We start from the raw sequence: 26873 nt of genomic DNA, 5'->3' as shown, positions 1-26873 counted from the left end.
TTACTTAATAAAAATATAGATTTGTTCCTTTCCTGAAGTATTTATATTTTAATACGGGGTCATCTCTACCTGACATAGTAGAGCATTTGACTGAACCCCATTTTACTCCCTCCATTTTTGGACACTTCCCTTAAGGTGTCCAGAAATGTATCTTCTGGAGACTCTTCCATCAGACCTACCCCTCAGTGAACACATAAAGATTTGACACCCTCTTAGCCAACTTTGACTTCTGACACCATCAGAAGTGAGCAAAACCTGAAATGGGGCTGAGTGGACCGATGTTCCTTCATCATTCACATTGTGAATGTGTGCTACCCTAACTGTATTTTTATATCAAAATCCATAGATGCATGGTTCCTATAACTTATAGAGCATTTAAAGTGGACACGCAGAACTTTGAAAGGCTCTTGGAGATGACCTAGTCCAGGGGGGTTTAAACTCCAGATGGGAATGCCTCCTTGGCTCTAACTCTACTCCCCAACAACTGCCTACAGTTAGAGCAGTTTCCTATTTGTTTCACACTTGGGGCTTCTACATAACATTTCATGTGAATGAAGGATTCCAGGGCTACCAAAAAAAGAAGTTTGAAAATTATTTGACTAGCCCAGGCAGGGAAGGGACTTACTCGTAGCCATATGGCAGAGCTGTGTCTGTCACCCAGGTCTTCTGACCACCCATATCATGAGTCGATCTTTCCACTTCACTGTGTAATTATTTTAAAGATATTGATACGTATATATGGGGTTTTTAAAATTTATTTATTTTATTTATTTTATTTTTGGCTGTATTGGGTCTGTGTTGCCACGTGCAGGCTTTCTCTAGTTGCAGCAAGCAGGGGCTACTCTTTGTTGCGGTGCATAGGCTTCTCACTGCGGTGGCTTCTCTTGTTGCGGAGCACGGGCTCTAGGCATGCGGGCTTCAGTAGTTGTGGCTCACGGGTTCTAGAGCGCAGGCTTAGTAGTTGTGGTGCACGGGCTTAGTTGCTCCACGACATGTGGGATCTTCCCGGACTAGGGCTTGAACCCGTGTCCCCTGCATCGGCAGGTGGATTCTTAACCACTGCGCCACCAGGAAGGCCCTGTATATGTGTTTATTGCTGCCTCTCTCGAGTGCTTGTAGTCAGAAACTTAGTAAATTAGTAAAAATTAGCTTTTAAAAAGGTGAACTATGTACTTAAGATTTTTTCCGCTTTGATTTGAATTCTGTTGTTCTCCTTTTCTGATTCTAATCGTAGTTAGTTAAGTGATAAGCCATTTTTGAGCACCAGTTTTATGCCCAGCTTAGTGATAGATGCTATGATAATGATATAATATATAGAGAGAGTATATATGTAGCATGATGATAATAGGTATAGTTTATTGAGCACTTACTATGTACCAGATATCGTTTTGGGTCCTCTACATACTTTATCGTATTTAAACTTTATAACAGCTCTGCAAGGCAGATAACATCCCATTTACAAGAACTGACTTACCCAAAGTCAAACAACTAATAAGTGACAGCACTGGTATTTCAAACCCACATTGTCTGCATCTATGCTCATTCCAGTGTGTCAAGATGCCTCTCATTCTCTCCCATACAGCATTAATTTTAACTTACTAATTAATTAATTAACAAATATGTTTTAAGTATCTATTCAGTTAGTTTAGGCTTTCCAAAGACAGCAAATGGAAAGGTGGTGTAAGAAGGGATTTGGCAGAGGGGTAAAATGCCCCTATCCTGGAGTAATCAGAGACCTTCCTACAGGAAATGGAACTGGTGTTGGCTCTCTGAGAATGGACAGAATATGACCAGATGGAGCAGAAGCAAGAAGAACTACAATCCTGCAGCCTGTGGAACAAAAACCACATTCACAGAAAGATAGACAAGATGAAAAGGCAGAGGGCTATGTACCAGATGAAGGAACAAGATAAAACCCCAGAAAAACAACTAAATGAAGTGGAGATAGGCAACCTTCCAGAAAAAGAATTCAGAATTATGATAATGAAGATGATCCATGACCTCGGAAAAAGAATGGAGGCAAAGATCGAGAAGATGCAAGAAATGTTTAACAAAGATCTAGAAGAATTAAAGAACAAATAAACAGAGATGAACAATACAATAACTGAAATGAAAAATACACTAGAGGAATCAATAGCAGAATAACTGAGGCAGAAGAACAGATAAGTGACCTGGAAGACAGAATGGTGGAATTCACTGCTGCGGAACAGAATAAAGAAAAAAGAATCAAAAGAAATGAAGGCAGCCTAAGAGACCTCTCAGACAACATTAAACACAACAACATTCGCATTGTAGGGGTCTCAGAAGGAGAAGAGAGAGAGAAAGGACCCGAGAAAATATTTGAAGAGATTATAGCCGAAAACTTCCCTAACATGGGAAAGGAAATAGCCACCCAAGTCCAGGAAGCACACAGAGTCCCATACATGATAAACCCAGGGAAAAACACACCGAGATACACAGTAATCAAATTGGCAAAAATTAAAGACAAAGAAAAATTATTGAAAGCAGCAAGGGAAAAACAACAAATAACATACAAGGGAACTCCCATAAGGTTAACAGCTGATTTCTCAGCAGAAACTCTACAAGCCAGAAGGGAGTGGCATGATATACTTAAAGTGATGAAAGGGAAGAACCTACAACCAAGATTACTCTACCCAGCAAGGATCTCATTTAGATTCGATGGAGAAATCAAAAGCTTTACAGACAAGCAAAAGCTAAGAGAATTCAGCACCACCAAACCAGCTCTCCAACAAATGCTAAAGGAACTTCTCTAAGTGGGAAACACAAGAGAAGAAAAGAACCTACAAAAGCAAACCCAAAACAGTTAAGAAAATGGTAATAGGAACATACATATCAATAATTATCTTAAACGTGAAAGGATTAAATACTCCAACCAAAAGACACAGGCTCGCTGAATGGATACAAAAACAAGACCCATAAATATATGCTGTCTACAAGAGACCCAACTTCAGACCTAGGGACACATACAGACTGAAAGTGAGGGGATGGAAAAAGATATTCCACACAAATGGAAATCAGAAGAAAGCTGGAGTAGCAATACTCATATCAGATCAAATAAACTTTAAAATAAAGAATGTTACAAGAGACAAGGAAGGACACTACATAATGATCAGGGATCAATCCAAGAAGAAGATATAACAATTATAAATATATATGCACCCAACATAGGAGCACCTCAATACATAAGGCAACTGCTAACAGCTATAAGAGAGGAAATCGACAGTAAAACAATAACAGTGGCGGACTTTAACACCTCACTTACACCAATGGACAGATCATCCAGACAGAAAATTAATAAGGAAACACAAGCTTTAAATGACACAATAGACCAAATAGGTTTAATTATATTTATAGGACATTCCATCCAAAAACAGCAGAGTACACTTTCTTCTCAAGTGCACAAGGAACATTCTTTAGGATAGATCACATCTTGGGTCACAGATCAAGCCTCAGTAAATTTAAGAACATTGAAATCATATCAAGCATCTTTTCTGACCACAATGCTGTGAGATTAGAAATCAATTACAGGGGGAAAAAATGTAAAAAACACAAACACATGGAGGCTAAACAATACGTTGCTAAATAACCAAGAGACCACTGAAGAAATCAAAGAGGAAATCAAAAAATACCTAGAGACAAGTGACAATGAAAACATGACGATCCAAAACCTATGGGATGCAGCAAAAGCAGTTCTAAGAGGGAAGTTTATAGCTATACAAGCCTACTTCAAGAAACAAGAAAAATCTCAAATAAACAATCTAAACTTACACCTAAAGGAACTAGAAAAAGAAGAACAAACAAAACCGAAAGTGAGCAGAAGGAAACAAATCATAAAGATCACAGCAGAAATAAATAGGAACAAAGAAAACAGTAGCAAAGATCAATAAAACTAAAAGCTGGTTCTTGGAGAAGATAAACAAAATTGATAAACCATTAGCCAGACTCATCAAGAAAAAGAGGGAAAGGACTCAAATCAATAAAATTAGAAATGAAAAAGGAGAAGTTACAGCAGACACCGCAGAAATACAAAGCATCCTAAGAGACTACTACAAGCAACTCTCTGCCAATCAAATGGACAACCTGGAAGAAATGGACAAATTCTTAGAAAGGTATAACCTTCCAAGACTGAACCAGGAAGAAATAGAAAATATGAACAGACCAATCACAAGTAATGAAATTGAAACTGTGATTAAAAATCTTCCAACAAACAAAAGTCCAGGACCAGATGGCTTCACAGGTGAATTCTATCAAACATTTAGAGAAGAGCTAACACCCATCCTTCTCAAACTCTTCCAAAAAATCGCAGAGGAAGGAACACTCCCAAACTCATTCTATGAGGCCACCATCACCCTGATACCAAAACCAGACAAAGATACTACAAAAAAAGAAAATTACAGACCAATATCACTGATGAATATAGATGCAAAAATCCTCAACAAAATACTAGCAAACAGAATCCAGCAACACATTAAAATGATCATACACCGTGATCAAGTGGGATTTATCCCAGGGATGCAAGGATTCTTCAATATATGCAAATCAATCAATGTGATACACCATATTAACAAATTGAAGGATAAAAACCATATGATAATGTCAATAGATGCAGAAAAAGCTTTCAACTAAATTCAACACCCATTTATGATAAAAACTCTCCAGAAAGTGGGCATAGAGGGAACTTACCTCAACACAGTAAAGGCCATATACGACAAACCCACAGCAAACATCATTCTCAATGGTGAAAAACTGAAAGCATTTCCTCTAAGATCAGGAAGAAGACAAGGATGTCCACTCTCACAACTGTTATTCAACCGTTTTTGGAAGTCCTAGCCACGGCAATCAGAGAGGAAAAAGAAATAAAAGGGATACAAATTGGAAAAGAAGAAGTAAAACTGTCAGTGTTTGCAGATGACATGATACTATACATAGAGAATCCTAAAGATGCCACCAGAAAACTACTAGAGCTAATCAATGAATTTGGTAAAGTTGCAGGATACAAAATTAATGCACAGAAATCTCTTGCATTCCTATACACTAATGATGAAAAATCTGAAAGAGAAATTAAGGAAACACTCCCATTTACCATTGCAACAAAAAGAATAAAATAGCTAGGAATAAACCTACCTAGGGAGACAAAAGACCTGTATGCAGAAAACTATAAGACACTGTTGAAAGAAATTAAAGATGAAACCAACAGTTGGAGAGATATACCATGTTCTTGGATTGGAAGAATCAATATTGTGAAAATGACTATACTACTGAAAGCAATCTACAGATTCAATGCAATCCCTGTCAAATTACCAATGGCATTTTTTATGGAACTAGAACAAAAAATCCTAAAGTTTGTAAGGAGACACCAAAGACCCCGAATAGCCAAAGCAGTCTTGAGGGAAAAAAACGGAGCTGGAGGAATCAGACTCCCTGACTTCAGACTATACTACAAAGCTACAGTAATCAAGACAATATGGTACTGGCACAAAAACAGAAATATAGATCAATGGAACAGGATAGAAAGCCCAGAGATAAACCCATGCAGCTATGGTCAACTAATCTATGACAAAGGAGGCAAGGATATACAATGGAGAAAAGACAGTCTCTTCAATAAGTGGTGCTGGGAAAACTGGACAGCTACATGTAAAAGAATGAAATTAGAACACTCCCTAACACCACACACAAAAATAATAAACTCAAAATGGATTAGAGACCTAAATGTAAGACCAGACACTATAAAACTCTTAGAGGAAAACATAGGAAGAACACTCTTTGACATAAATCCCAGCAAGATCTTTTTTGATCCCCCTCCTAGAGCAATGGAAATAAAAACAAAAATAAAGAAATGGTACCTAATGAAACGTAAAAGCTTTTGCAAAGCAAACTACAAATAAGATGAAAAGACAACCCTCAGAATGGGAGAAAATATTTGCAAACAAATCAATGGACAAAGGATTAATCTCCAAAATATATAAACGGCTCATGCAGCTCAATACTAAAAAAACAAACAACCTGATCCAAAAATTGGCAGAAGACCTAAACAGACATTTCTCCAAAGAAGACATACAGATGGCCAAGAAGCACATGAAAAGCTGCTCAACATCACTAATTATTAGAGAAATGCAAATCAAAACCACAATGAGGTATCACCTCACACCAGTTAGAATGGGCATCATCAGAAAATCTACAAACAACAAATGCTGGAGAGGGTGTGGAGAAAAGGGAACCTTCTTGTACTGTTGGTGGGAATGTAAATTGAAACAGCCACTATGGAGAACAGTATGGAGGTTCCTCAAAAAACTAAAAATGGAACTACCATATGACCCAGCAATCCCACTACTGGGCATATACCCAGAGAAAACCATAATTCAAAAAGACACATGCACCCCAATGTTCATTGCAGCGCTACTTACAATAGTCAGGTCATGGAAGCAACCTAAATGCCCATCGACAGACGAATGGATAAAGAAGATGTGGTACATATATACAATGGAATATTACTCAGCCATGAATAGGAACGAAATTGGGTCACTTGTAGAGACGTGGATGAATCTAGAGACTGTCATACAGAGTGAAGTAAGTCAGAGAGAGAAAAACAAATATCGTATATTAACGCATATATGTGGAACCTAGAAAAATGGTATAGATGAACCGGTTTGCAGGGCAGAAATTGAGACACAGATGTAGAGAACAAACGTATGGACACCAAGGGGGTAAAGCGGTGGTGGGTGGGGGTGGTGGTGTGCTGAATTGGGAGATTGGGATTGACATATATACACTGATGTGTATAAAACGGATGACTAATAAGAACCTGCTGTATAAAAAAATAAATAAAATAAAATTTGAAATAAAAGAATATTACCAGATGTAGGATGCCTAGAGGGAGACTGGGAGACAGGAAAGAGAGCTATCTGCCAGAGTGGTGAGCTCTGCATAAACCATTGTTAGCCAATACTGGAAAGCTATTTTATATATATATGTATATATATAGGGGACTTCATGATAAGCAAATTGAATATACTCATTTATGTCAGCTCCCTAGTGAAATGCTACTAATAAAGATAAAATAGTTTAAAATTGTAAACATGCAAGGATGAAAAGAACAGAAGAGACAAGAGCAGGTAATAGAGTTGACAACATTTTAGAAAATCACAAGCAAATAAATGCGTGATAAACTGAGTTGGCAGAATGGAAAAAACTAAAACCTAAAGCCTTCAAGAAGCAATGTAGTTCAAGCCATAGAACTCCAGAAGATCTTAGGATTTGGAGTTATCAGGTACCTCATAGAGTGTAGGGTAAGGAATAAGTCTAAGAACAGGAGGATTAGTTGAAAGTCTATAGAAAGAGAAGTAAGACTCCCAGTTCACTCGCCACTCTGCATAGCCAAGCAACTACCCCAGCACACACCCCAGTGGGAGACTGGAGGTTTACTTTCTGAAGAAAATCAAACCCAAGAAGCTTTGGACTCTGAACTGCCTGGTATACTGGGGCAAGAAGTAAGACGCCTTACTAAAAACAAAGGGATTCAGTGAAAGTCCTACATACCAACACTGAATTCCCCAACCGTTTTTTCCTGCTTAACTCCCAAAATGGAATCCAGATTATACCCCTAGGCAAAAGGTTGGAGGATGCTCTCTGGAAAAATACAGTCCGAGCAATGAGAGTTGCTGGACTGGCATGTCCCCCACAGAAAGGGCTCACCCACTCATTCTACAGTGAAGTCCCCAGTCAGCAAGCACTGCCAATACACAGACTATCTGATCAGCTTTTTAAAGTCTCATTCATAAAGAAGAATTGACAACCAAAGATTACTGGACATTAAAGAAAGCCTCTATTTTTTTTTCAAGTCTGAAACAAACAGAAAAAGAAAGAAAGAAACCCAAAAGTAACAGAAAATGGAGAAGGAGGAGACAAAAAAAATAATAATAATAATGATAATAGAAAATAATCGGAATTAGAGGATAAGAGTTTTATACTGAAAGGACTCACTAGCAAGGTAAACAAAAGCAAAATAAACAAATGGGACTACATCAGACTAAAAATATTTTGCACAACAAAGGAAACTATCAACAAAATGAAAAGGCTGCCTACTGAATGGGAGAAGATATTTGCAAGTGATATATCTGATAAGGAGTTAGTATCCAAAATATACAAAGAACTCAGACAACTCAACATCAAAAAAACAACCAACCGGATTAAAAAATGGACAGAGGACCTGAATAGACATTTTCCCAAAGAAGACACAGAGATGGCCCATAGACACATGAAAAGATGCTCAACATCACTAACCACCAGGGAAATGCAAATCCTAACCACAATGAGATATCATCTCACACCTGTCAGAATGGCTATTATGAAAAAGACAAGAAATAACAAGTGTTTACAAGAATGCAGAGAAAGGAAACCCTTGTGCACTATTGGTGCAACCACTATGGAAAACAGTATGGAGGCTCTTCAAAAAATTAAAAATAGAACTACCACACAATCCAGCAATTCCAAGTCTGGTATTTTTCCAAAGAAAACAGACACACTAATTTGAAAAGATGTATGCACCCCTATGTTCATTGCTGCATTATTCACAATAGCCAAGATATGGAAGCAACCTAAGTGCCCATCAATAGATGAATGGATAAAGACGATGTGGGGTATACACGTGTGTGCACGTGCACACACACATACACTGGAATATTACTCAGCCATAAAAGAGAACAAAATCTTGCCATTTGCAATAACATGGATAGACCTAGAGGGTATTATGCTAAGTGAAATAAGTCAGACAGCGAAAGACAAATACTATATGATTTCACTTATATGTGGAATCTAAAAAACAAAACAAATGAACAAACATAACAAAACAGAAATAGAGTCAGAGCTACAAAGAACAAACAGGTGGTTGCCAGAGGAAGGCCAGTAGGTGGGGGAAGGAGTGAAATAGGTGAGGGTAATTAAGAGATACAAACTTTCAGTTACAAAATAGATGAGCCACAAGGATGAGATTGTACAGTGTGGGGAATATAGTCAATGATAATGTAATATCTTTGTCTCGTGACAGATGGTAGCTAGACTTATTGTGGTGATCATTTTGTAATGTATAGAAATAATCAAATCACTGTGTTTCGCACCAGGAACTAACATAGTGTTGTAGGTCAGTTATACTTCAAAAATGAACTCATAGAAAGGGAGATCAGATTTCTGGTTACTAGAGGTAGGGGTGAGATGGGAGGGTGGGAATTGGGTGAAGGTAGTCAAAAGGTACAAACTTCCAGTTATAAGATAAGTAAGCACTAGGGATGTAATGTATACCATGATTAATATAATTAACACTGTTGTGTGTTATATATGAAAGTTAGAGTAAATTTTAAGAGCTCCCATCACAAGGAAAAAATATTTTTTTTCTTTAATTTTGTGTCTATATGACATGATGGATGTTCTCTAAACTTATTGTGGTAATCATTTCATGATGTATGTAAAGTCAAATCATTATGCAGTACAACTTTAACTTATACAGAGCCGTGTGTCAGTTATATCTCAATAAAATTGGAAGGAAATAAACAAAACAAAACAAGAACAAAGGACTCATTAAAGTGAGATCAAAACAGTGAAGAAAAAAGGACCCAAACAAAAGCTTATCACTGTGAAATTTCTGAATACTGAGGTTAAAGAATAAAATCCTAAAAGCTTCCAGAGAGAGGAGTCAGCTCACACACAAAGGATCAGGAATCAGAATGTTGTCTGGTTTCTCAGTTGCCACATGCAAAGTTAAATGACAGTGAAACAATACTTAAGAAATTCCAAAGGAAAGATCATTTCAGTCTTGAATTTTATATGCAAGCAAACTATCATTCAAGTGTGAGAATGGAATAAAGGTATTTTTAAATATTCAGGGTGTTAAAAAAGATACCTCTCATGTGGCCCTTTCCCAGAAAGCTGTTATAGAATATGCTCCACCAAAATGAGGCAGTAAATCAAGAAAGAAGTGATGAGATCTAGGAAACAAGAGCCTCAGCACAGAAGTACAGTTGGCCCTCTGTATCCACCGATGCAAAACCCTGGATGTGGAGGGTTGACTATGTTCATTGTACATTCAACACCATTTTATATGCAGGACTTAAACATCCACAGAGTTTGGTGTCTGCAGGGGCTGCTGGAGCTGATCCCCTGGGGATACAGGGGGATGACTGTAAACAAAATTTCCAGGATTATGGTGAAAGAAAGTTCTAGGAAGGTAACAATGGAACCAGCCTAGAGAGCAGCCTGTTCAGATTGGAGCGGAGAGAAGGGTGCTTCAGGAAACAATCTCCAAGGGGGGAAATGGGCTTGATAGATTATATGGTGTCTTTAATCAGATTGGGAAGGATTTAAAGTTTTGTCCTAATTGGGGGAAAATCTAGTGATAGGTACGTGGATACTCAACAAGTAGTACTATCCACAAGATAGGTACTCAACAAGTGGGGAAAATGGCAATTATCACTTTAGGAAAAACAAACAAAAGGTCAAAAAAGGAATAGTATACTATATGGCTTAGCAGTAAACAGTATTTTTGTAGGTATAAGGTAAACACTAAATATTGATTTAACAAAAAATGTTATATTCAGAAATAATTGAATATCTTGAGAGGATGAGGAGAAGTATATTTGGGAGAGTGGAGAGTTAAATCCTCATATTTAATAAGAAGTCAGTAGGTAATGTATGGGGATAAGTAGATAAAATGTGCTAAGAAAAGAGCTAAATTCTCATTTTACATAGCACGAACATAGTAGATGATGTCTAAACGAGGGGGAAAGAGTAAGAAATATTAATATAAGTGTATTATTTAGAAATATGAAGGTAAAGAAGAAACAACTAAAAGTGGTCGCTACTGAAGAGCAAAGAACTGCTGCTTTTTCATTGTAAGCCTTTCAGTAGGTTAGACTTAAAACAGTACATGTACTTTATTTTAAATTTTAATATATTCTTATTATGTATGAATTTCTATTTTAGTTCTGTAGGTTGAAAGTTAAGAGGGCGACATGATAGAAAGAATTCAGAGTTGTTATTGAGAGGTTCTACCCTTGGCTTTGTCCCTTATCAGCTTTGAGACCTTGGGCAGGACACTTGTCTTACTGAGTCTTAGTTTCTTCATTTATGAAAGGATGGAGGTTGGAAAAGATAATCTCCATGATCTCTTTAAGCTAGATATCCCAAGATTCTATGATAAAGATAATAATGCTATACAACAAATGAAGAGTTAAGACTTGGGTGGAGGCTTGAAATTCCCACATTTTCCTTTTTTAGTTGAAATCAGACTTGGAGAGAAATTTTCACTGTGGTCTCTGAAAAGAATTCAACACCCACCTTCCATTGTGGAGCCTGGGGCAGGCAATTGACTACATACTGGCTCAGGGACACATAGCTTAGTGTTATTTTAGTATGGGGTGGTTTTATTTTTTTTGATATTTAATATTTTTCAGTATGAATCACAGGTGAAATTTCCATGCCATGTGTAAACAATTTCACTTTTTTATTGAAACAATGAATTCAGGAATGTCATATTGGGATGTCAGCCATTTTACTTTTATCAATGTATGGAAAAAATGCTTTTATATTAATATAAGAAATGATGTCATTTAATATGGAGGAGATCTTATAATTCAAGGTCAGCAAATCTCAGGAGGTGATTTAGGTCACCAAGCTAGCTTTGGAAAAGGAAAAGAATATTTTCCCTTTGTCTTCTCAAGATTTTGTTTTTTTGGTTTTTTTTAACCAATTTTCCTCTTAGACTTTGGGGTAGCTGGTGTAGTGGCACGGGTGTGAAAAGGAGACTCTGACTAATAATATCTTTGCCATTGAAACATGTGGCTTTGGAGAATTTCCTTGCTCTTTTTCTGGGCTTCAGTTTTCCCATCTGCACAAGAAAAGGATTAGCTTAAATAATATTCAAGATACCTTTTAGCTTTAACATTCTGTGTTTCTACCTCCTTATTTTATGTGTGTATTCAGACCATTCAAGAGACCTGATTAGGTTTGGGGGTTTCTTTTTAAAGTTCAGTGTAATGAGAGTGAACTCTTTCTCTGTTAAATGTCAGTCACTCACACTTAAGTGAAAAGTCAATTGAGTACTAGATACAAACAAAAGAAAACTTAACTTTGATTTTTTGTTGATAGTGGTTTAATTTTTTAAAGAGGAAAATATTTAAAAGTTTAACTTAGCCACTTTTAAATTAGGTGCTAGAAAAGTAAAACTTCAATACAGATGACCCTTCATATCTGTACATCAGTATGCAGTTTACAGAGTCCTTTCTTCATATATATTATGTCATTTGAAAAATACATTTCTACAGGGCTGTGTTGTATACTTACTCTGTATTTGATGCTGTGTGTGTGAGCGTCTGTATGAATATGCACATATACTTAACCTCAGGTCTCTATTATGTTTAGTGAAGGAAGCAAATGGTCTTCAGAGACAAAGTGAGAGGAGACGGGAACAGACAGATGAAAACCATTTAGTAGGTTACCCAAGGCACATAGAAGGACATATAATTTTAGAAAATCAGCCTCTAGCAGAAATAAGTAAAGCTAAGAGCAGATCTTGCCCACAGGCCATAGTTTCCTCATACTAGCTCTATAGCTCTGTACTCTGGTCCTAGAGAAAGAGGAAAGTTAGAGGCACAAGAGAAATAACATAAAGCACAGCCTCTGTCAAAAGTGACTTGCTGTTTATTTGTTTAATAAGCGTTGACTGAGCACTAGCACTGTGTCAGACACTTGGGGATCAGAGATGCAACATGACCCTTATTCTTGATTCTACAAAGGGAAAAGCGTCAGTGTAAAAAAAGACTGGATGTGCTCAGAGTGTGTAATACCAACCTTCAGTACCTAAAATGAAATACTGGTTTTATGGTATATGTCCCTGGAGTTGATGTTAGCAAACTCTACAGGGGTCTTGGAAATATCCTGATCCCACAGTTGGTGGTTCTTAGTCTTCTCCAGGGTTAGAGGGCAAGGGAGCAGGAAATGAGGAGCTACCTTTAAACACCATCCAAAAAGTGAGGTTGATGATGTTGGGATCATACACTCACATTTCCTCTTTCAGCGTTTAAAACGGCGTGGGGTCGGGGGGACACTTGTTTAGTGAATCATGTTTGGGAAGCATTGCCTAGTATCTGCCAAAATTTCTTTTAATTCTGTTTTTCCACCTTTGCAGCTAAGATATCAACATGGACTAGGGACTCCAGACTTGAGGCAAACCCTCCCTAACCTGAAAAACTTCATGGAGCACGGACTAATGGTCAGGTGGTGAGTACCTTTATCTCTCATACCCAGAAACTGCAGTGTGGATAATAATCCTGAGAAACTTGCCTGACTTCCACGTCGCTCCACACCTGCCTTCTGGGTTTTCTTCTGTAATAAGATATCTGAAGAAAAGGAAAGGCAGCCATCATACTTGTGTAGGTCTAAGCTCCAGTCTGGCTAAGAGGGCGAAACACCCACGAAGGGGGGCGGGTTCAAAGGGGTATTGTTTGGACATGGGAAGGTTGGCGGGACAAGGAATCCTTGAGCGCTTGGCTGAAGCAGAGACTGGAGGATAGCCATGTGATTCGTAAAAGGGGGACATGGAGCCCCCAAGACTTTTCCAAAGAACAAGCAAAGGACAGAATAAGCTTCAGGATCAGTGGTTGTGAGAGTGAAGGGAAGAAAGCACACAAGGAATAGGTCAGACTGTCAGGACCTAGTCTGAAACCAAGAGACACACACATACTGGAACGTTTCTCATACGTGATGTCAGTGCCTATTGTGCCATAAGGGCAAGCTGCTGCCTAAAAGTGCTTTGTCAGGATGGACATGACCCTCTTCCAAAGACAAGGGGAGAGGGAAAGTGATGCAAAGAAAACATTAGATGATTCGTTTGACTTAAATAAATGGAAAGCTGTTGGCTCAAGTCATTTAGTAATTTGAATTTGGATGATGGGCAATGACTTACAAAATCACGTGAATTCAAAACAGGCCTTTAGAGTTAGACAACTGGGAACAGCATGGTTTCTTCTAAAGAGCACTGGCTTCTGATCCCAGATCTTTTTCTGATTTGCTATGTGAATTTTTTTTTTTTAAGTTTTGAGATCCCTTTATTCAAGCCAAATTGTTCAACCTTTATCACAGTGTAATAACCTATTTTAAAAACCTCAGATAAATAAGTTATCCATGTAACCTTGCCATTTCAAATTTCTGATTTGCTGTGTAAATTTAAACTCCTACCTCTCTGAAACGTAATTTCCTCATCTATAATCCCTGCTCTGCTCATCTCGCTGGTCTGTGGTGAGGATGAAGTGAGATGGTAGGTGGAAAAGTAATTTGTGGGGAGGAAAGTACAAGAATAGTTCCAATTTCTTGAGGATAACAAGAAAGTGACATCTATAATTTACCTTTGATGTTTTCTGTTTTTGTCTCATGATCTTCAAAATGCAAATTCTGGATGTCTGACTTTAGATAGGACTTCTATTAAGCAAATACACAATTGTTTAAAAAATTCTACTCAGAATATCAAAATAATTATCAAAAATTCACGTTGATGTGGACCTGTATGCCCTGAGGAATGAGGTCTAGGAACTGAGTTCTAATGTAAAACAATAATAGTAATGATAATAATAATAATTTTAAAAGTGAGCTAGCAGGCATGTATTTAACATTGCCAGTGTAAAGTTCCGTGATAGGTACTCTGGAGGTAACAAGAAGTATAAGGCTCAAGCCCTACCTTCAAGGGATTTGTGATCTAGTTGGAAACAGGTATATAATTCATGAAAGGTTTTATAACACAAATGGTAAATAACTTAAAATGATCAAAAAAAGAGGCAACTCACAGCACCACCTGATTAATCAACTAAAATGAATCTTGTTCAGTACAGACAGCAAATTGTCCCAGTGTCATTTATTGAAGACTCTATCTTTTGTCCACTGTTGATAACGCCGTCTCTTTCATACATCAAGTTCACTTACACACAGATCTGTTTCCAGGCTCCCTATTCTGCTTCATCATTTTATTGTCTATCTATAGGCTAGTACCACATTTTTAATTAATATAAGGTGTAATTTCTATAAGTCTTATTGAGGTTTGAGCATCTCTCTTCTCCCTGACATTTGGAACCACTTGAGAGAGGAGATACAAGAGACAGACTAATAGGAATCAAAATGTCGGTTTTATTACTGATAAAGCTGCATTTTCCAAGTGACTTTAGATCTATCATAAAAGGGCTTGCAAAGACATCACTCAAAATTAAACTTACTCTTGCAATCACGATGTGAACTGGAGAACCTCAGGCTTTCCCCGCAGAGGCAGGCCCTTAACTATACTGTAGAGGGCTGTCAGGTGACTCCTGCAAGAACCCAGATGGGGCTAAGCCAAGAATTCCCAGGTTTTATTTTTCCCTCTAAATTCACTGATTAGAAAAGGCCCTCCTCCTCTAAGAGCGAGTGGGAGGATGGAGAGAGGCCAGGAGTGTTACTCTTAAATCATGTTCCTTCATAGCAAGGGAAGAGGAAGATTTCCCCAACTTACTTGATGTCTGGTCGGGGGAGGCTCCTACTTATGCTGCTTCTTCAGAACTCTTTTGGCTTTTCTGGACTTTTCTGAACTGTGTTTGAGTGATTTGACAGCTTTATGATATTGAGTCTTTCTAACTGTGAACATGCTATCTCTTTATACGCTTTCTTTCCATTTTTTAAACATACCTCAGTGAAGTTTTAAAATTTTCTTCATAAAGATCTTACACATCTTTTATTAGATACTTAGTCCTAGGTAGCTTACCATTTTGGTTGCTGTTCTAAATTTTTTTATTACAACATCCAACTTTTTTGTGGCTAGTATACAGGACTACTACTGATTTTTGTATTTTGAGAATGTATCCAGCAGCCTTGCTAACGTTAATTACAATGGTTTATCTTAGATTCTCTCGGATTTTTCTGTGGGTACAGTCATATTTTTTTAGTGAATGATGGTGTCGTTTCTTCCTATTTTTACAACTTTTATTACTTTTTCTTGTCCTTTGTTTTATTATGGAAGAGGAGCAGCAATAGTGGATATCCTTGTCTTATTCCTGACTTTAAAGAGAATGCTTCTTTTCACCATTAAGTATTATATTTATTGCAAGTTTGGATAGATATTATTTATTAGCAAAAGGAAGTTTCTTTCTATTCCCAGTTCACTAAGAGTTGCTTTTTTTAAAATCATGAATGTGTATATTTTGGATTTTATAAAATGCTTATTATGTTTGTTGAGATAACACTATATTCTTCTTTACTGTGTTAATAACTAGTAATAACATTTTCTGATGTTAAATCATCTTTGCCTCCTGGGCTATAATCTGCTTGGTTGTGATGAATTATTTTTTGTATGTTGTTGGATTCGATTTGCTGATTTACTTTTTTATTTTTTTAAAAACTTATTTTATTGAAGTATAGTTGATTTACAATGTTGTGTTAGTTTCTGCTTTACAGCAAAGTGATTCAGTTATACATATATATACATTATTTTTCATATTCTTTTCCATTATGGTTTATCACACAGGATGTTGAGTATAGTTCCCTGTGCTATACAGTAGGACCTTGTTGTTTATCTATTCTATATATAATAGTTTGCATCTGCTAATCCCAAACTCCCAATCCATCCCCTCCTTACCCGCTATCCCCCTTGGCAGCCACAAGTTTGTTCTCTATGTCTGTGAGTCTGTTTGTTTCATAGATAAGTTCATTTGTGTCATATGTCAGATTCTACATATAAGTGATGTCATATGGTATTTGTCTTTCTCTTTCTTACTTAGTATGATAATCTCTAGGTCCATCCATGTTGCTTCAAATGGCATTATCTCATTCTTTTTATGGCTGTGTAGTATTCCATTATAGATACAGGTATAGATATATAGATCATATCTTTTTTTTTTAAATTTTATTGGCGTATAGTTGATTTACAATGCTGTGTTAGTTTCAGGAGTACAGCATAGTGATTCAGTTATACATACACATATATTCATTCTTTTTCAGATTCTTTTCCCGTATAGGTTATTACAGAATATTGAGTAGAGTTCCCTGTGCTATACAGTAGGTCCTTGTTGGTTATCTATTTTATATATAGTAGTGTGTGTTTCTTAATCCCAACCTCCTAATTTATCTCTCCCCCACCATGTTTCTCCCTTGGTAACCATTAGTTGGTTTTTGAGTCTATGTTTTGTAAATATGTTCATTTATATCATTTTTTAAATTAGATTCCATGATTTGCTAATATTTTTAGGATATCTGCCTCTGTAAATGAGATGAGGCTAGCCTATAATTTTTCTTTCTCATATAATAATCTTTGTCTGATTTTGGTAACAAGGTTGTAACAGCCCCATAAAATAAATTGAGGCTCTTTCCCTTCTTTTCTATTATTCTTTTCCGTCCTCTGGAACAGTTTATGTAACATAGGAATTATCTATATCTTGAAGGTCTGAAAAACCTAGTATTTTTCATTTGTTGAGAGGGCAAGTATAGATTTTTAGCTACTGACTTAATTTTCATGATGATTATGAGTCTATTTATGTTCCGTTTTTCCAGTTCCTCCTTAACATACTCCAGTCTGATTTCAGTTCTATCAGTATACTGAAATTCCTCTTATCTAGGTAGGTGTCTAGAACTCTGTGTTGCCAAACCCAGCAGCCACTTTTCCATCCTTATCCTACTAGTCTGTATTTAGTGGCATTTGGCCTTGCTGACCGTTCCTGCCTTCTTGAAACATTCTCCTTTCTTGGCTTCCACAATACTACCCTCCCCTGGTTTTCCTCCTTTCAGCTGCACTTTTTCTGCCTGTTTTTCCTGTCCGTCCTCCTTTTCTTGATCATTAAATATGGAGATCTCCATAGTATTCTCCTTTTCTCTCTCTTTCTTCTCATGTGAGCTCATCCACTGCCCCCATTTTGAAAACCATCTGTATGCTATGACCCTCCAAGTTATGTTTTCAGCGTAAACCTCTCCTGCAAACTCTATAGTCAGAGACCTGCTTGACACCTCCCCTTGGAGTATCACAGGCACCTCAGCCTCAACATCTAAAACTGTCCTTCACCAGGCTTCTTCAGCTCAGCAAATGACACCCTGTCTACCCAGTTGCTCAAACCAGAGAAACATCCTTGATTTCCTTCTTTTCTTCACTCCTACCTGAGCCAGTCTAGTTCATCAGCAAACCATGTCATCTCTACCCACCAAGTGTACTTCCCACCATCTCTGCTGCCACCACCCCAGCCCAAGTCACACCTGCTCTTACCCAGACACTGCACCAGTCCAGTTTGTCTCCCTAATTTCACTCTTGTCCCACCTCTGTTCATTCTCTGCAGCAGCCAGAGTGACTATTTAAAATTTTAGCCGTATCTTAATCACTCCCTAGCTTCAGCGGCTAGAGTAAAATCCAAGCCCTTTTCTGTGGTCTCCCGACCACCTGCCTCTCCCCCTCCTCTCATGTATAGTCCTATACTGACCTCCTCTTAGCGTGAAAAAGCTCTTTCCTGACTCGTCACACTCGCTGTCCTTCTGTCTAGAATGTGCTCTCCCTCTTGCTTCTCTCCCACCACCATCCACACCGATCCCTTCATATAGAGGGAACAGTTTTAGAAAAGGCAAAGTAGCTTTACTGGCAAAGAATAGACCACTTGGCTAGAGTGCAAATTCATTTTAGAAACAGAGAGAATCTGGGTTTTCTGGTACTTAGAGCTTATACAATTTAGGAACCCTTTCAAGAAAACAATACAAAACTGAAAATACAAAATTAGAAGAAAAGAAAAAAGTAAATATTTTAAGTGAGAAACAAAATCACAACAAATTACTGGAACTTTAGAGATCAGATCCCTTTCCCTTTCTTCTGTGATCTCTTTAGACAATTTACCCGAAATGCTTCCTCACTGCAACCTGACTGTCCTTTCCCTCCTAAAACACTGTCATTTCCAACAACTCTCATTTCTGAGGTTCAGGTAAATTAAATGACTTTCCAGGGACTTCCCTGGTGGCACAATGGTTAAGAATCCACCTGCCAATGCAGGGGACATGGGTTCGAGCCCTGGTCCGGGAAGATCCCACATGCCGCGGAGCAGCTAAGCCCGTGCACCACAACTACTGAGCCTGCGCGTCTGGAGCCTGTGCGCCACAACTACTGAGCCTGCGCTCTAGAGCCCACGAGCCACAACTACTTAGCCCACGTGCCGCAACTACTGAAGCCCACGTGCCTAGAGCCCGTGCTCTGCAACAAGAGAAGCCCCCACAATGAGAAGCCCAAGCACCGCAACGAAGAGTAGCCCCGCTCGCCACAACTAGAGAAAGCCCACATGCAACAACGAAGACCCAGCTCAGCCAAAAATAATATAAATTAATTTTTTTAAAAAAAGAAAAAATATAAATGACTTTCCAAGCATGATTGACCTATGAGCCTGTGGCAATAAAACTGGAGTCTAGGTCTCCTGGCACTGATGTAGTAACCCATTAAGCCCCACACTCACACATTATGTAGTGCCCCTCTGAGCCACTGTCCCAAGCACATTAACACTGAATGAGTAGTAGATACCACTTTATGGTGCTGTAATGAAAAGTAGGCTACTGAGACAGATGCAAAGTACCACAAAATGCATGCTACATTACGATCCAAGTAAAGACCGCTGCGGAAGCCAGGCTGGAGGTTACAAATCTAAACAAAGCTGGAACAAACACTTTTAGCCTCAGAGGAAACCTCAGAATTTCTGAGAGCAGCCATGAACTGAGGAATTACCTCCCAAGCCCGTGCTCCTTAGGGCAAAGGGTAAAAAAACTCACGCTCCTAAGGGAGCCTCTTACATCTTTTGTAAAAGAAAACACTTCCAGTTTCTGTGTGATTGTTACCATTCACAGATTGGTCCCTTGTGGAAGCAGGTTGCCGTATGTTCTTTTGGTGTCGAGGATTTCAAACTGGCTGTGAGGATCAGTGCAGCCACTGAATTCCTCCTTATGGCAAGCTTCAAAGTTATGTGACAGCTTGTTTTGTTTTGTTTTTCAAAGAAAAGACAATGTGATTAAAATTCCTTTAATGAAGTGATTTTTTTTTCTTTCACATTACAGAATTCTTATCTAGTATCAAAGCATCTACCTGATTAATCCTAAAACTATCCCTTTTCCACATGAACGCAGTTACCTGGGGCACAGTTCTCAGCGCTTTATGCTAGTCCTTTCCAAAAGAAGTCTCCTTTTTCTCATCCTTGGATCAGTAACCTCGTTGTAACTGCGAAGCAACACAATTTTGAAAAGCAGAATTTCAGCTCAGAGGTTGTACTCTTGAATATTTTGGTTAAAAGCCACCAGCATGCCACTTAAACATCACATTTTTTCTTTCTTTTACTACTAACTACAAAGTGGTCCAAGATTCCAGTTGACATGCGCATGCACAGCTGATGCTGGTGCTGAATTATGGTCAGGGAAGAATGTACACACAAGGCGTTGCTTGATGGCTGCCAGTGAGACGATAAGTTTAGAACTGAGAGGAAGAGATTACGTGCTGTGTTGCTGTGAATGGGCTGTGCGACGGGGCCCCCACATGCAGGTCCCGGGACAGCACCTCCACCGTCTCTCACCCCAGCTCACCTGACCTCGAGACATGCCCCGCTCATTTCTGACCTCAGTTCTTTTCTCAGACAAGTTCCTACCACCTAGAATCACCTGCTTTTGCCTCTGCCCTCTCCAAATGTCGCTCTTACTTCAAGATCCAGTTCATGTCCTACCTCATTCATTCACTCACTCAGCAGGTGCAGAGATAACACGTGCTCCCTTGGTAGCTTAGGTTCACTTCTCCACCAAGTCTTACCCACTAGGCTTTTAAGCAGCAATGAGCAGGCAATGAAATGGGAACAAACAATATATAATAGACAGCAGAAAGTATGAGTACTGAAGAAAGGTGGATAAGTTATTTGGAACATTCTGAGGATGTCATTTACTTCCTGGTGTGAGGGGTGTGGGTGAGAATTGGACAAGCCTTCACTAAGGAGATGGCATTTAGTGGACCTGGAGCACAAGGAGAATTAGAGTGTGTGAAGATTGGGGTGTAGGCCAGAGTAGGAAGCCGCTGGCCAGTTGTAAAGAGCATGTAAAGACTATAGGTGTGGGCTTCCCTGGTGGTGCAGTGGTTGAGAATCTGCCTGCTAATGCAGGGGACACGGGTTCGCGCCCTGGTCTGGGAAGATCCCACATGCTGCGGAGCAAGTAGGCCCGTGAGCCACAACTACTGAGCCTGCGCGTCTGGAGCCCGTGCTCCGCAACAAGAGAGGCCGCGATAGTGAGAAGGCCCGCGCACTGCGATGAAGAGTGGCCCCCGCTTGCCACAACTACAGAAAGCCCTAGCACGGAAATGAAGACCCAACATAGCAATCAATCAATCAATCAATCAATCAATCAATCTTTAAAAAAAAAAAAAAAGACTATGGGTGTGAATACCAACCTTACCACTCACTGTCTCTGTGACTTCAGGCAAGTTTAAGCTCGCAGCTTAAATTTATCTGTAAAATGGAGATAATAGTGCCTACCTGAGAAAGTTGATATAAAGATTAAATACGTAAACACTTAGCATACTTCCTGGCACATAGTAGTACTCAATAAATGGTAAGTATTATAAATATGTAATGGATAAGTGAATCATAGTTATTATCTCTGTTTTAAAAATTAAATCCATTCTTTATTATAGGTATTTTGTTTTTCCCTTAAAATCTACAGTCTTCTCCTTACAGATAGGTATAGAACATGGTTCTTGGTCACATTTTTAATAATGGCTCATGCTGCCTTGTACGTTAGTGGTACAAAATATTCACCATCTCCCTTCCACTTTTCCCCAAGTCCTTTATATGACCCTTCTGAAGCCTTAGAGATAAGTACCCTACAAATCTATTTGCCTACCTACTTTTTTTGGTACCTACCTTCTTAGGTAACTCTCACCTCTAGTTAGAAGTTATGTAAAATAAAAGTTTCTTATTTGCAGAATTTTCCATGTTTTTATTTAAGCTTCTAACAACCCTGTGAAGGAGGCAGGGCAAGGATGATGATCACTAAATTACAGGTCAGAAAACTGAGACTTAGAAATATGAAGTGATTTGCCAAGATCACATGATAATAAGTGATGGAACTGGGACCAGAAACCCAGGTTATCTGACTCCTAGTTGCATACTCTTTTTATTATACCAGGCTGCCTCTTATTAGTTAGTGGTCATTCTTTTCCTTCTCTGCCCTTCCCCAGCCCGCCTGTCTCTCTGCCACTGAATTTCTAACACCTATTACCTTCTCCAGGAAAGCCCATCAAAGTCAAAGCCAGAGTACTAGAAAAATACACTGCAAAATCAGGACAGGCAGGTCTGGTGAAGACATTCTTTGTTGCTTATTTTACCCCATTTACTTCAGAGAGGTAGGAAACTCATAAGAGTCATAAAACTTTGTGAAGAATTTAAAAACTTTAAGACCAAAGGTAACAAAATTGATTATATGTTTCAACTCCATTGGTTAAGAAACAAGAAAGCTAAGGGAAGCACATGAGTTGGCTTAAAACATGTTTGCCCAGAGTGTTTGTCTTCCTTGAATTTCATGTTTTTGTTTTTGTTTTCTCAGAATAAGACATGATAAAAGCAGGATTTCAAAACTATCTTTCCTGCTTTATACATGGAATCTTTTATTCTAAGTTCAATTTTTACTGACTGTAAAGCTTCACAATAACAGTGGAAAGAGCACTGAATTTGGGAGTCAGAAAACGTAGGCTCCAACTTCAGCTCTTTCATTTAATTTTCATAAACTGTTTTTGAGTATCAGTTTTTTTTAATGGAGTTAATAGCACCAGCCGTATTTCCCAAGCATAATTGTACAGAACAAATGAGATAATGTCTGTCCAAGTGGTTTAGAAACTAAAAAGGACTATACAAAATATTAAGTATTATTCATGCATTTAACAATTCATTAAGGGTCTCCTCTGCATATAGCACTATTCAAGAGACAAAAGAAAATTCAGAAGTGTAAGATTTGCCCTGCCTTTGCTTAGTTGACAGTTGTTTAGTTTATAATCTGAATGAGTAGATAAGACAAATATTTTGAAGAACAAGACTTGCAAAAATATTCTCATGCATTATTCAGTCTCGCTGTCATGTGGGACTTAGAGCCTGAGCCCCGGCTTCAGTGGACAGTCTGTTACAATGATGGCGCTCAGCCTTGCACTGACTTACTTACTTGATGTTTTAGGACCAGGTGTGCCGTTTTTATAGAGACCACATGAATTTCAGTGACCTTAGTGAGAACACTGAGGAGAAGTATCCTTGGCTGTTCTGCAGCTTGCTGGAATACTTCTGATTCCCTCCAGCGTTTAATGATGTGACTTTGGGAGAAGCAACTAGTGGCTTTATGTAAGGTCATATCATTTCAGTGGTAAAATCTCTAGATAGTATTTCTGCTGACCTATTTCTGATCTAGTTCTCTATTCCTTTTTATAAATAGAGAGAATAAAGCTCACTCAAGCTTTTTTGAATGAACGAATGAATAAGAAAGAAAGAAGCTAAGAATTTTGACACATTTTAAGAAAATGGGCTTTTTCAGTCAATTAAAAATAATGAAGATCTAGAGCAAGTGAGCCAATCTTTGTATAAAACCAGAAGGTAGCGATATAATAGTTCAGCTCTTAAGCCAAACCATCCACCTGTGAAAATGAGACCCTATCCAGCATTAACATTTTTTTAAAGCCTTACTTTTTAAAAGCAGGTCTATCTTCTCTCCTTCCCTCCATCATTTGCTCATGCTGAATTCAGAACTAGTCTCTAGCAGGTGACCCCCGAGGGACTTAAAAACCCTGTTGTCTAGCTGACGTTGGTTTTTAAATTTAGATCAAATGACATTGTGTTTGAAGTCTCAAGAGCACTACTTAAGGTAGCTGTATCATATGCGCTTGCCTTTCAAAGTACTCATTGCAGGCTGGCATCCTCAATAGGAAAAGTGAAGCCTGGTCAAAAATAAATGAAAAAGAAAGTTTTATTGGAGTTATTTACTCTAAGACAGCTATTTTAGACGGAACCTTGACAAGTCATCTCATTGCCTCCAGACAGGAACACACAAGGCATATGGGCATCTATAGTATTTTAAATGACCTTGGGGGATGAGGCTGCTTCCATAACTCATTCCAGAGTTTAAACACCCTCACTTCAGGAAATTCTTCCCTATATTTAACTTACAGGCCCCCTTCTGCGGTTAACACCCATTTCCGCTTTTTCTGTCTCCAGTCAGGATGGAGAACAGCTGGCCAACATCCTTTGTGTGCTAACCCTCCATCAGTGAGAAACTCATTTGAGCATCCCCGGGCTGCTTTTCTCAACCTCCAGCAACCAAGTCTTTGAACCAAACTGAGATCTTTTTCCGTTTTTATTTGTGCCTTGTCTCTCTTTTGTCATTCCTTTTGATTATCAATGAATAAAATTTGGAAAATGTAAAAATACACAGACGAGGGGAAAACAATAGCCCTATAATCCAGGGAGCGAAACCACTGTTAAGTTAGTCAGTTTTCTATGCGTTTCTTATGCAGTTGAGATCATGTCATCTATACCAGCCCTGAAATATAGTCTGATCCACATATATAGAAACTTACATTTTCTGGTAGCCACATTGAAAAAAGGTAAAAAGGAATAGGCAAATTAATTTTAATCATAGTTTTTATTTAATTCCAATAAAATATTAACATGTAATCAGTATTTTAACTATTAACAAAATATTTTACATTCCATTTTTTATACTAAACTGTCTAAATCCAGTATATATTTAACATTTATAGCACATCTCAAATCCAACTGGCCACCTTGCAGGTACTCAGTACCATGTGACTAGTAGCTATAGTGTTGAAGCACAGTCCTTGCAGTTGTATATGCTGCTTTTTTGTCTGTCATATCTTAAGCCTTTTACGAATGGCGTTACAAAAATTTTAGCATCATTTTAGTGGCTGCATAGTATTTCATCATTTAGACTTACTATAACTGTATCTTTAGAAAGTTTTGTTCTTCATGTTATGAGTAACCCTGTAGTGTTCTTTTTTTACTTCTTTTTTACTTTTTTTTTAATTAATTAATTTATTTATTTATGGCTGTGTTGGGTCTTTGTTTCTGTGCGAGGGCTTTCTCTAGTTGCGGCAAGCGGGGGCCACTCTTCATCGCGGTGCACGGGCCTCTCACTATCGTGGCCTCTCTTGTTGTGGAGCACAGGCTCCAGACGCGCAGGTTTAGTAGTTGTGGCTCACGGGCCTAGCTGCTCCGCGGCATGTGGGATCCTCCCAGACCAGGGCTCGAACCCGTGTCCCCTGCATTGGCAGGCAGACTCTCAACCACTGCACCACCAGGGAAACCCCTTTTTTACTTTTATATCAACTGTTTCTCAACACATTGCCAAAAGAAAAAAAAAAACATAAATTATTCCTTTTGGGTGCAACTAATCAAATCCACTTATTCATAAAACAAATATATCCACTTAGCATCTACTGTATACTCTGTACTACGTTAGATTGGGAAGTGGAGCAGTGGATTTCAAGAGATAGAAGACCAGGTCCCTCCCATACATTGTTTACAAGACTTGGCTCCACAGTTGGACTGCACACATATTGTATTTTATTCTGACTTAAATATCCTTCCCTTCATTTCTTACTCCCCTCTGCCCCTACATATACACACACAGCCTGGTTGACTCCCCCTTATCCTTCAAAGTGCCAGTCAAAGGGAGCCGCCTCTGCTGAGTCCTCTAGGTGACTGCTGGCTCCCTCCTCCATTATACAAAATGTATATTGTGTACAGAGCACCATGGTGTTCTGGTTATTGGCTAGCTCTCTGTCTTCTCTACTAGAGTGGAAACTCTTTAATGACAGAAACCTTATCTCATAAGCCTCTTTATTCCCAGTGCCTAGCAGACTGCCAAGGCAGTGAATGTGGATTTCAGTAATATCTACTGAAATACTTGTTGAAATACAAGTGATCATATTAAGCATCAGTTGGATAATATAATTACAAGTATTGATCAAGGAGTTCAGAGTTCAGAGAGCTCACTTTAAATTGGCATATGGTTGAAGAAGGCTTTAACAAAGGAGGTGGGACTTGAATTGGGCTTTGGAAGATGATCATGCTTAAGTGAATGGATGGGAGATATCATGTTCTAAGAAGCCTGTTTTTCAGGAGGAATTCTTTTTTTTTTTTTTTTTTTTTAATAAATTTATTTATTTATTTATTTATTATTTATTTTTGGCTGTGTTGGGTCTTCGTTTCTGTGCGAGGGCTTTCTCCAGTTGTGGTGAGTGGGGGCCACTCTTCATCACGGTGCGTGGGCCTCTCACTGTCGCGGCCTCTCCCCTTGCGGAGCACAGGCTCTAGATGCGCAGGCTCAGTAGTTGTGGCACACGGGCTTAGTTGCTCCGCGGCATGTGGGATCTTCCCAGACCAGGGCTCGAACCCGTGTCCGCTGCACTGGCAGGCGGACTCTTAACCACTGCGCCACCAGGGAAGCCCCAGGAGGAATTCTTTAGCATGTGCTAAGTATCAGCAGATAAGCATCTTTCTAGATCTAAAACACTATACTAAGTTTCAAGAAGGCTATAGAGATATGGTCTTGGCCCATGAAAAACTGTCAGGGCGGGGCTTCCATGGTGGCGCAGTGGTTAAGAATCCACCTGCCAATGCAGGGGACACAGGTTCGAGCCCTGGTGCAGGAAGATCCCACATGCCGCTGCGGAGCAGCTAAGCCCGTGCGCCACAACTACTGAGCCTGCGCTCTACAGCCTGCGAGCCACAACTACTGAGCCCACGCGCCACAACCTCTGAAGCCCACGTGCCTAGAGCCCGTGCTCCGCAACAAGAGAAGCCACC

The 26873-nt window shown here is 38.8% G+C and overlaps 1 protein-coding gene and 1 long non-coding RNA gene across 7 annotated transcripts in view; one reads left to right on the top strand and one right to left on the bottom strand.

The window, feature by feature from the left end:
- UVRAG (UV radiation resistance associated) overlaps positions 1-26873 on the top strand; it is a 316651-nt gene that overhangs the window by 276979 nt on the left and 12799 nt on the right. For all 6 annotated transcript variants that reach the window (XM_082477829.1, XM_082477826.1, XM_082477827.1 and 3 more), the window contains one exon: positions 13196-13287. In XM_082477829.1, coding sequence (XP_082333955.1) covers positions 13196-13287 — 92 coding nt within the window. The remainder of the gene's footprint in view (positions 1-13195; positions 13288-26873) is intronic.
- Positions 1-26873, bottom strand: part of LOC309668269 — an 80061-nt gene that overhangs the window by 44355 nt on the left and 8833 nt on the right. The window contains exon 2 of the long non-coding RNA XR_014268175.1: positions 14412-19159. This is a non-coding gene — a long non-coding RNA (uncharacterized lncRNA). The remainder of the gene's footprint in view (positions 1-14411; positions 19160-26873) is intronic.

The sequence above is a fragment of the Balaenoptera physalus genome, assembly GCF_965194825.1.
Source record: "Balaenoptera physalus genome assembly, chromosome: 10".
In the NCBI taxonomy this organism is placed as follows: domain Eukaryota; kingdom Metazoa; phylum Chordata; class Mammalia; order Artiodactyla; family Balaenopteridae; genus Balaenoptera; species Balaenoptera physalus.
The sequence above is the reverse complement of the archived record's forward strand: the minus strand, read 5'-3'. Positions and strand labels throughout refer to the sequence as shown.